The following is a 12,156-nucleotide window of genomic DNA, read 5'->3' on the forward strand; positions in this document are numbered from 1 at the left end:
TGGTGGCGATACTCCGCGACCGCTGGCAGCCTATGACATCAGCCAGGAACGCCTAGGATGCGGTTGCTCCTGGCCACCCTGAGAGGAGGAGGGTCCTGCCTGCTGGGAGTTAATTAGCCTCGCACGCGGCGAGGGGGGAGGCGCCAGTTTTCCGGGGACACTGGCGGCCACTGTATGTCCTCCTGCCCAAGGGAGCTCCCCGAGAGTTGGATGAATTCTGGGTTGTTAGCTGCTGTCCTCTGGGCTCCCGGGAGCCAGTTTCTGGTGAAAAGCAGGGGGCGTCTGGCCAGCGACCAGCGGCTTGCTGAGATTCACCATGACACTCCTGGGGTCTGAGCACTCTTTGCTGATTAGAAGGAAGTTCCGATCAGGTAGAGTAAGGCGTTCAGCACTCCTTCTTAAACTTTTCGTTTCTGCCACTCTCCACTCAACTGCTTTCCAATGAATGCCTGGGCCTGCGCTGGCGGCCTCTGCTCTGTTCCCCCAAAGTGAACAACTGTGTTTGACTGAATGCCTTCAAATGCCTTCCCTTTCACCTGTGTTGAATGTGAGTTTTGTTTATGAATAATCCAATGTCTTTATTTTTTTCTATATTTCTCCTCTATCGGTAAATAGAAAAATTTGAGGGGACTCTCCAAAGCGAGCAGTGTTGAAACGGGATAAAGCGGGATCTGAAGTTAGCGAGTGGGTGCATTATCAGCTACAGCTGCTGAGGAGATGAACCTAGAACTGTATATCAAGTCCAGGGGTCACTTAACATGTAGCTAATCCAAACAAATGTATTTCCCAAAAAAGTCACTCGGAGGAAGTAAAAATAGCTAATTTGGAGCACACTAAGAATTTAAAATGACATCACCGTGGGGGGAAAAAACCCAGTGCCACAAATATTTTTTTTCCCAAACCATCTGATATTTATAAATGGACAGTTTCCCCTAAAATTGTTGTGTTAGTGGCACACAGAGAAACTTCTGAAGGCACACTCAAGAGAGGTGAGTAGCAGGAAAGGGTTTGTATGGAGGCCTACAGGAGGTGCAGGAGTGTGTGGGTTCCCATCAGCATTCTGGGAAGGGCCACTTAGCTTTGCATGTTGTTGCTTTGATAACGGTGGTAACAGGCCATTCATTGATGGTGGAACACAACTTCTGAGAAGGAGCCTTTGGGTGAGAACTCTGGTGTAAGCCTTTGGGGTAACAGGTGTCGGCTGGATGCTGGTGTCTCCTGTTCTCGATTATTTCTCTTGGCCCTTCTACATGGGCTACATGATTGTTTGACTTGAGATGGTTGGTTCAAAACTGAGCACAGTGAGTGATGGGCCATCAGGAGCCTCTGTAACTGCCTTAGCTGCTCCTGGTCTTAGGCTGTCTACGGGACCCACTATAGATTTTCTATGGCTCTGTACAGTGGGACAAGTTTAAGACTCAAGAGCTTAAGTGGCCACAAGCCACAGTGCCCCTGCAGCTCTGGGGGAATATCTCCTAGCCACTAGCCACGAGTGTTAGCCATGGGTTTCATCCGTCCTTTCCTTTCCATGTCGAGGAGAGGTGGTTAGTCTGTTAATCAGAGACCTCACAAGTTTGGTAGCTTGCTCAAAACCGCAAGGCAATACTGCCACCTTTCTGAAGTAGTGAGGATGTCCTTTTGTTTTTGCATTAAGCTGGGTTTATTTCAAATGCTCCTGTGTGGTTTAGTGGAGGGGGAGGAGGAGGGGATTCTGGAGAGTCTCTAAAAGGATTTGGTGATGTTCTCAATAGTGAGCTTGCAAAACAGATTTGCCAAGGACCCCTGGGCTAACAGTGGGGAGGAAAGACAGTATCCACACCGTTCCAATCCCCATCTCAGTGGTTTGTGGAGGCCTGAGCTCTCCGGCTGGAACCTGCAGAACTTTATCCTGGAACTTTGGGGAAAAACAGCCTTACTTTTCCTCAGGCCATTGTGTCATAAGGAAGGCAGTTTTGGGACGCATGATACCAAAGCAGGAAGCTTAATCCCCCCTCTTTGATAAACAGGGGAAACTGGAATCTAGGATGGCCAAAGCAAGGTGGGCTTCTGAGATGCCATGGTTGATAATCCCATACAAAATGAAGGAAAATATACAGCCTGTAAATACTAGGTATACTTTCTAGACAGCATGACCAAAGTGGACATATGTCTCTCAAGGCCTGGCTGGCAAGGGAACTTTGCTTCACTTTGTGGCTTACAGTGAATGAAGAGGGCTTCCACTTCTCTCTCTCTCTCTCTCTCTCTCTCTCTCTCTCTCTCTCTCTCTCTCTTCCTCCTCCTTCTCATCCACCCTGTCCTGCTTTTTGGGCTCCCTCTTCTTTTCTTGAGGAACTCCAGCCACAAACTCAAAGCTTCCTATAGGGCAGTGAATATTCACTTCAATAGTAGACCCTGGTATTGTGCTTTTAAAATTAATATTTCAAAACTAACCCAAGCCCGATTGTTTTGTGATGATAGTAATGGACTTGCGGCGATAAGGTGCAGTCCCAGTCCACAGACAGTTAGTTCCTTTCATACTAAAACTGGCGTGAATGACAGCAATGGCTTATCAACTTTCCACTAACTCTGTCCAAGTAGCCTTGTGATTAACTGACTGACCCACCATAGGAGCTAGGGACTCTGAGTGTTTACATTGGTGAATATGTTTGGTCATGTAAATTAATCTTCCCTGACAGAAGCAGGGTGTCATAGCTGAGTGTAAGAGTCTCAGCCAGAGTAGCTGGGCTTTCTGCCACCACCTCTACCTTTTAGCTATGTGACCTCTTGCCTAGGCCAGAGTCATAATTCTCCCTGTCTTACTCATCTCACACCTGAATAACGAAGGCGTTTCTATGGTGCTTATAAGAGCTAAATATGATAACCCGAACATATTATTTAGGACACAGACCAACGCTGTTGAGCCCTCAGGACTGATGCTCTTTGGCGCTGGAATCCTCAATCTGCCGTGGCTTCCCTCTAGACTTTGGTTATTTAATTTGTCCAAGTGGAAAAGTGTTTTCTTAGGTCCCTCTGGTATCATGCATGGCTCTTGGCAGGCATAAAGATGGTATGGGAACAAGCGAGATTATTAGACTGTATGGCCCTGGCGGGGGGTGGGGGGTAGGCGAGAAGTGTAAGTAGGAAACAGCTAGCCTACGCATAATACAGTTGTTATTTTTAAACTGATCACATTTTTATAACGTTTGTTTTCTCATTGTTAACTCAATACTTGTAATTGGTGTCACTTTCTGCAGTTTTTCTTAGTATCAATCTCTTTGTCCACAAAATACAAGGGCATACACAGAAACCCGGGGAAATCAAAAGGAAAGAGGTTCCCTCATGGTTTTTGTTTCAAAAGAAAACAACGCATTTCCAGGTTTTCGCCCTTTGTCTCCCTCTTACCCATCTAAACAGCCGAAACCAAAGCAAACTCGGTACCCGATGTTGCCAGCCTTGCTCCTCAGAAATGTAGACTTCTCAGATTTGGCAAATAAAACAGCCTGTTCAGTTTTAATTTTGAACAATGATAAGCTTTCGGTATTTATCAATATTCAGGACAACATTTTCTCTGAAAGGCGCATTTATTTCCCTGTGCCTGTAGTATTTTCCTCGGCAATCACCTACAGTCCCAGAACTGTTTCTCCAGTGTTCTGCTCTCCTGGCCAATATCCCATGAGTCTCTTGAGATTTCGGGTACCCTAAATTGCAGAATTCATATCTTAGCTAAGACTCAGAATTAGGTGGGGCAGTATGAGAGGGAACCTGGGTGATCTGGGGCAGACCCACGATTTAGAAGGAAGGAAGCCATCAGGTTTACTTCTGCCTTCCTGGCAAGGAGGGGGTGCTGTTACCACACAACTGTAGCTAAAAGAAGCTGGGGGGTTATCAAAATAAGCACTGAAGACTCAGTGCTCAGAGTCCGGCCTCCCTTGTATGTGAGCCCTTGCTTGTCCTCCAAGACAAAGCCCAGGGCCTCCCTGAAGGATTCTGGACCCTTCCTGTCCCTCTGTCCTCCATCCTGCAGACAGTATAGGAGATTAGTAAGTCCCACGTTAAACTAGATCCTTAATAGAGACTGAATTGTCTCTTTTGTGAGGTGAATCCATTAGATGGAGAGGCTGGTCCCTGATTTACCATCGTAGACACTACTGAAACAAGTCCACTATACCCTAAAAAATATCATGACGCTGCCTTAAACCATTAACTAGTCTTAAAATCCTAGACAACAAATTCAACCTTAAGGGAGGCCTTTTCTATTGCATATAACCAGGATGGATATGGATTTAATTTGGCTTCTTCAGTCCGCGTTTTTGTCAAGCGTAAAAGAGAAGATTTCTAACCGATTCATTTTGTTGGTTATCCCCAGACTTTACTTCTGCCCACTCCCAAATGAATGGCCTTACCTCTTTGTGCAAATTTTTAGAACACTACAAGCATTAATTTTAAATGCTAAAGCATTATCATATGAGACCATAACTAACTGGAGTTTAACAAATTGTATTTCAGTTTTTAAATGGGAATCTTAACTCATCTTTTAATTATTTATTTACTTTGTTTGTAGACCAGTTAACTTTCTAGGCCAAGGTAACCTATAGCTCACTATGTAGCCCAGGATGGCTTAGAACTATGGTGATCCCCCTGCCTCAACCTCCTGGTGCTGGGATTATAGACATGAGCCTCCATGCCCAGTGATACTTCAAATCTTTTGTAAAGGGTGAAGACACTTACAGTGTCTGACTAGGATCGCCTTCTAGAGACCGTTGCATTTCCCCGACTCCGACAGTAGTGGATTTGTTCACCCAGCATAGGCTCCTTCCTCTATCCTTGTCTGAGTTAGAGGCAAGAGGCCCGCCCTTCTGCCTTCCCTATTTTTATCCCCTATCCACTCAAAACCTTTGCACAGACTAAACATTTTACTTATTTATTGGTTTACTATTTTCCCATGTGTATAAGAAGAATTCTTGCCCGGTTTTGGTTCATTGTTTTTACACTCTACCACCTAGGCCAGGACTTGGCATGGAAGGGTCACCCCCGCAAACATGTGCTAAGAGCTGGGGGGGGTCACTCGGTAATACACTGTGTCTTCAGTAGACTCGGAGTTTGCTCCTCATGGCTTCAGAAAAAAAAAATGTTAAATACTTGTATTTCCCACAAAGACTGTTCAAAAACAATTAAAGGTTATCTGTTTTTTTTTTTTTCAGTATGTGGGTAGGTGTTGAAATTAACTTAAAAAGGGGGTGCGGAGTTGGTGAGTACAAATTGAGAGCTGCAGCCAGCTCTTATCTTCGTTAGCAAGCAATAATAAGGCCCGGAAAGAACAGGGTGTATGAATTTAAAATCCAGAATACTATCAGAGTAGGGGAGGAACCCAGAGTAAGGAAGTAGGGTTTGCTCTGGAGTTCGGAAGTGGTCATTCCATGCTTAACTACTTAATAGGCAGATTAGTTAAGTAAAACTACTGGGCAGATGTGAGTTGTGTGGCTGTGTGCCACGCACCGGGGACCGTGATGAATTGAGTTGTTACCTCTGTTTCTTTAAAAGAGCCTGGAGATGGTGCCAGGATGTGTGCACTTGCCTAGCGTGCGGAGTGCTCCAGGTTCTGTCCCCAGCATGGTGAGGGGCATGTGACCAAGTGGGGAGTGGATACACACGTTGAAGGCCCAAGCAAATGGCATTCATTTTAACTGCTGTAGTACATGACAGGGATAGTCAGAAGATTGTTATATTGAATTGTATTGAGCTTGTTCCAATGATCTCCAACCTAATGTAGGTTCAACTGAAGAAAAAATAGACCCAGGGCAGAAGCCAAGTCCTGAGTCCCAGGGTTCAAAGTTGTTTAAGAAAAGCCTAACCTTAGTGAGAACATCTGCAGTTAACCCATAACAAGCCACCGAACAGATGTTGAGCAGGCACCCTAGCATCTCCATCCAGGTGGGGACAGAGGACCAGCAGGTGCACTCTGCAGGCATCTGCTTCCTGTTACTATCCCCTCTCGTCTGTAGGCAGAGCCACATGGATGACAACTACATCTTCCCTGAGGGAATGATCTTGGGAAAGCTGGCTCCGCTCTCTGGTCCTCCGTGTGCATGTTGGCAAAATGACTCATGGCCTCTGCAGCTGCAGGACTCTTTGAAGAAAAGACCTCTGACAGTTACTAAGGACTTAGGTTACAGGGGGAAATGGTACTCTCCCTCTGGGAATGGCTTGCTTGACACGCTGGCATGTGAGTTCCGCAGGAGAGCAACACGGAGTAATTCAAGGATCTTGACGGACATACATAGGATTAACAACAATAACAACAGCCATTAGCCAAATGACTTTGCAACCTTATACTTTAAGTCCTCAGATTTTTCTACTTTACTAAGCAGGTAATTTTTTTGTTTGTTTGTTTGTTTTTTTTTTTTTTTAGAATTGTTAATAAATCAAGCTTTACTCAGCCAGATGTGGATCACTATTCTTAGACAAAACAGAGAGTCCGCCAGATTTTGTTAAAAAGGGATGTATCATTTATCCCCAGAAATCTACAATAAATAATGCTCATTGCTGTCTGGGCTTTTCCACAGTGCCCCCCAAATGCCCCCTAGAATCTTTGATGGGAGAATATTGTCTTTCATTTCTCCTGAAAATGAGGGAAGATAAACTCACTCTTTACCTGGAGAACTCACGGGCAGGCAGTTGTCTCTCTCTCTGACTGATATTTGCCATGTTCAGCCATGTTACCTTGCTATGACCAGCTGTAGACTTAAAGTAAATGAAGGCCTTGTAATAGTGTAAAATGTATTTGCTAAGTGAGCTTTCATGTAGGGACTTGGTGACAGTTGGTACGTGCAGCAATGACTAATGAATACACAGCTCTCAAACACTTTCTATGCCATAACCAGCACCTCCTGCCTGCTGTCCTTCTGAATGAACACACCAGTAAGGGTTCCCCACCCGCAGTTTACGGATCCCTCCAGGGGCCTTTGTTTAGTGGTACAAAGGCATCCGCTATCTCTTAGAGGATGTGAGTAACTCCAGCATCTCCATTGTATGGATGATGCGACCTGATGAAAGCGTCCTGTAAACGGTTCTGCCTTCACTTGTTCCTAGAAACACACTTTCTGTAGGAAGCCAGTGAGTCTTGGTGTCTGCATGACTGTGGGCAGGGTTGTAGGGACAAGGTAAAGTTCCAGAAGTTTCAGTGAAGCTAAAAAAAAAAAAAAATTTAAAAACCAATCAAACACACAAAGTGTTGTGTGTTGTTCAACCTGAACCAGACAGCAATCTCCTTGAAACTTGAAAGGCCTTGCGGAGATTTGTTAGAATGAGATTTTCCGGGTAACCCTTTCTGTTGTTCAGCATAATGTTGGTAAATATTTCCTTCTGGCTGCTCAACAGAAGTGTAATTCTGTTTTAAGACTCCCTATTCCAAAAAGCATGTGTGTGAAAATTTACAAATCATTTGTATTGGAAAATTCAGCTAGTTTTGATTTCATGTATACATAATACATCTCTGAAAAATTATTGCCCATAACTCTATGAAACCCTTGCAGACAGTGCTTTGCAGCCTGTGGGTCACAACCCCTTTGGGGTTGAGTGACCCTTTTACAGGGGGTCACCTGAGACCATCAAAAAACACAGATGTTTATATTATGATTCATAACAGTAGCAAATTTACAGTTATCAAGTAGCAAGGAAAATAATTTTATGGTTGGGGTCACCACAACATGAGGAACTGTATTAAAGGGTCGCAGCATTAGAAAGGTTGAGAACCACTGCTTTAAAAAAAGAAAGGGGTCTTGTCCTTGCTTTGACTGCTCTGAGAAGTCCTCATTAGTACCTGAGTGTGGGAATAAGGGACTTTTTCGTCATCCACGGTGGTGGCTGGCATTTGCATAGCTAGATCAACCCTGGCCTACTTCCCCAGGTGACAAATTCTTGCCTGCAGTAGAACAGGCTCATCTTGCATTCTTTTCCAATGGCAAGTGGTATTCAATGAGACTTTTGTGTCTTCTCAGTGTTTGTTTAGAAAGTCCTATATGATCTATTATTTAGGAAACAGACTACCAATGATAGCTGATAACTTGTCAAAGAAGAGGGCTAGGCGTTTCTGAACCTATTAGCCATGAGCTTGTCTATGATCTCACTGAGCCTTAGAAAAGACTCGTGGATGGAAATACTTTTCCCATGCTACAGATAAAGAGGGAGAGGCTCAAGATGTCAAATGACTTGAAGAGCAGTTATGAATCTGTGTGTCCCACTGCGCTGGGGTAATGCAATCTCCCTTCCTGTCCCTGACCTGTACCATATACACCATATACACATGTGTGGAGACACACACACATACACACATACAAAACACTAAACATAATTCACATATACAAACACATACCCATGTAAACAAACACATACAAATACACATGTACATATATGCACACATATAAAAACATATACAACACACATATACAAATATAAAAACATGGACATGTATAAAGAAACATATACAAATGCATACACACCTAAACTAGTGGGTTTAACAAACCTTCTGGCTACACCTCCAAATATGGTCCCAGGTATTGTTATCAGCACCAAATAGTTATTAATGAAGCTAATTGTTTTAGTACTATTTATGCTATTCACACCACCCCCATCTCAGTATTTTTATGCAACTTGACTAGTAAATATCATTTTTGTCTTAAAAGGAAAAATTTCAAGCCAATAAAATCATGAGAAGAAATCTACTCTAAGACATTATATATATAGATATGTAAGAACTATTTAGTAATTAAGATTCAGAGGGCCAGGATCATGTATGTGTGGTCCTGCATACAGATGCATACACACATATGCACTACCTACATGTATATGTACAGGCAGACAAAAGCATGGACTTACTCTTACGTGATAGCAGTTGTTTGTAATTGCAGAAAATGATGCCAAGAAAGTCTGTTGGGAAAACTGATGTTCATAATCTTTAAATAAATTTCATATAGATTAAAGAGTATGTGAGGTCTGTAAGATATCATAGGTGAGACAGCAGAGACAACTTTACAATCTTTGCATGAGTTAGCTTTTCCATGCTTGCCTCCCCAGCCATAATGGAAATGAAAATGGGTACACTAGCCACTTAAAGTTTAAACCTTTTTTTCATTCTTGTTACCAAGTGCCTTGACCCATTGATCAAGTCCAGGACCGATTTTTATGTAAAAATAAAACAACACATCCAACTCAGTAGTATACGCATTTGATTTTGTCTGTGTATGTCAAAGATCAGTTTTAAAATAAAATTTGAAATGATTTCTTTTGAGTAAAAATAAATAAATAAATAAATAAATAAATAAATAAATAAATAAAATCTTTACTTGAAAAAAAAATCACCCAAAGAAACTTAAGTCAAATAGTAGGTTGAAAAAAATAATTCTGGAAAGCATATTTAAGTCAAAATTGTTACAAAAATTTTTGTTAAAAAACAGATTAAAAGCAAACACGAGAAAGAAGTCAGAGGGAAAATGGTCCACAAACACATGAAACTCGCCAACCTCATATCCAACCCATGATCCAGGGACACGTGGCCTTGGACTGCTAAGGACATGGTCCCACACAAAATCATAAACTTATTTAAAACAGTATGAGATTTTTTGAGTCTTCTTTCTATTTGTAATTTAATTGCACAGACCTTAAGCGTGAATTTTATAGATGACAAAGTTAGAGCCATAATGTTGGCCATCCTTATTGATGCATTTAAAAAGTCAAGATGCTATGTGTTTTGTAGATTCAATGAGTTAAATTTAAAATCTTGGTAACATTAATGGCTGTATAAGTGTGAAGACATGGACACATATGTACTATTGGTGAGAAATTCATAACTATAAAAAATAATTGACATAATTTTGTATGAGTTTCGCAAGACAGATTTTTGTATGTTTCATAATTAGTCATGAAACTTCAAGGTATCTAATATAAATCATATGAACAGGTCCTTGGGTTTTTATTCTTGTTGTTGCTTTTGAGACAGAGTATTGCTGTATAACCCAGGTTGAACTTGAACTCCTTCTGCCTCATTGCCCTAAGTGTTGGCGCACCTGTTACACCACGGTTTATAAACTAGTGCACACCTATAATTCCAGTACTCAGGAGGGTCAATACTTCAGTTCTAGCCTGGGCTACGTAGGAAGACCCTATTTCAAACAAACACTAAAACATGGTTTCTATTATTTAACCTAAGAAAGATGGAAGCCACGTAAGCATTCACCCACAGAGACATGTTTAACTAAATTATGTTAAATCCATCCTATGATAAATAATAGAATATAATGCAAAGCAGAAACTAATTTAAAAAAATAACATGTGGATTGATGCAGAAAGGCCTCCAAGATTTTCTTTTTCCCCATTTCTTTTAGATGGAATTATTTTATTTTATATGCATTAGTGTTTGTTCTGTTCCTAAGCGTATGCACCATGTGCATGCCCGGTGGCCATGGAGGCCAGAATATGGCCTCAGATTCCTGTGATTGGAATCACAGATGTTTGGAAGCATTGTATGGGCTCTAGGAATCAAACTCACATCCTCCGGAAGGGCAAAGATTCTCTTAACTACGGATCCATCTCTTCAGCCCAAGATTTAGAATTTTTAAAAACAGATTATGAAATACTTTTATTTACACTTCTAAATTATACATGAAAACATGTGAAAAGGAAAGAATGTGTGTCACCTTATGGAGAAAGACACCTGAACTCAGGCAGAGGAAGATCTTTTTTGTTTGAACGGATTTATTATTTATTAATTTTCAAGTCTGCCTAAAACATAAGGAGAGATTCATATCTTAGTGGGGGCTGAAAATACTGTATTTCTACAAGTCTTTCATCATGTTCATAAAACTTCAAGTATGAATTTAGAAGATATAAATAATGTAATCAATTTGATTATATATTTTAACCTAATAATCAGGTGACATAGACATAGAATATACATTTAATACACACATACAAATATCAATAAATTCTACCCATGAGATTCATTTCTTGACCACGAGGCATCAAAAGAGAAAAAAAGAGTAAATTCTTTTAAAAGCCAAATACTCTTAACTCAACAAGTCAGCAATCAAAACATAACTACAAATATCTCAACGTAACTTGTTCTTTCCGACTCCGTTTATTTCGGTCATTTCTTGAGTGTCTCCTTTACCTTGTAACACACAGGACTAGTTTGGTCCTGGGTCTATCTATTGATTCATTTTTAGGCCTTGGAGTGATGCGTGGGGGAAGACAGGCTTATGTTCTCTTTCAGGAGCAGCGGGATGAGGGATTAGCTGGGTACCTGGGGAATTCGTTTGTCCTCAAGTTCCCATCGACCTCACAGTGCAACCGAGAGAAGCGAGAGAAGCGTCTCCTCAGTCAAGAGACTGAAAACACACCGACCCTAATGTTAATTTACTGTCTCCCTTCCTCACTCCTTCTCCAGCATCTTGTTTTCATAAGTTTCAGTTCGCCACGATCAACCATGATCTAAAAATATCAAACGGCAGACTCCAGAAATTAAAAAATCACGTACTATCTAAGTAGCTTTTAGTAAGATATATTCTGATTTTTTTTTTTTAGTGAGTTATTGGTTGTTAATGTCTTACTGTGCCTAACTTGTAACTAAATCTCAGCTCTGAGAGAGCATGAACGCTATGTATAAGGTGATGCTCCTCAATGCTGAAAGTTTTGAATTCCACACATAGATGTAAGCCGTTACTACAGTCTGTGGGTCTTCGATTAACGCTCCAGGGCCACTCTGCATGAAGCAGGCCATGTGCCTTCAGCTCCCCACTACTCCACTTCCATCTGTCACTGTGGGAATCCAGAGGGCCCCTTGTTGGAGATTTCAGGAGCCTCCAGCGGGAGAGCATATAAAACGTGAGTAAGCCAGGTTGCCTTTCTGTACTCAGTGAGCCGCAGTGACGTCACGTGCATGAGTGGCGTGTGACATAATATCATTAAATCAAGGGGTCATTCTATGATAATGTAACAGTGTGCTCACTTACCATATTTTAAAATTATAGAGAACTTATTATATTGAGTCTGAATAACAACAGGTCTGTACCAATCATCTTTTAATATTCTTTAAGTGGCCCTTCTTAATGATATGTAAGAGCAACGAAGACCCTCAGTGTCCTCACAGAATCTGTACTTCATTTTGTCAGGTACTTTTGATCA

At 41.6% G+C, this 12,156-nt stretch overlaps 1 protein-coding gene across 1 annotated transcript in view; it reads left to right on the forward strand.

Annotated features, from left to right (window-relative positions):
- Window positions 1-316: 316 nt before the first annotated feature.
- The window catches only part of Myocd (myocardin), a 91,667-nt gene continuing 79,827 nt past the window's right edge, over window positions 317-12,156 (forward strand). Inside the window, exon 1 of the mRNA XM_005349862.3 lies at window positions 317-371. Within this exon, the coding sequence (XP_005349919.2) occupies window positions 317-371 (55 nt within the window). The remainder of the gene's footprint in view (window positions 372-12,156) is intronic.

This window comes from Microtus ochrogaster, chromosome 7, assembly GCF_000317375.1.
Source record: "Microtus ochrogaster isolate Prairie Vole_2 chromosome 7, MicOch1.0, whole genome shotgun sequence".
Lineage (NCBI taxonomy): Eukaryota > Metazoa > Chordata > Mammalia > Rodentia > Cricetidae > Microtus > Microtus ochrogaster.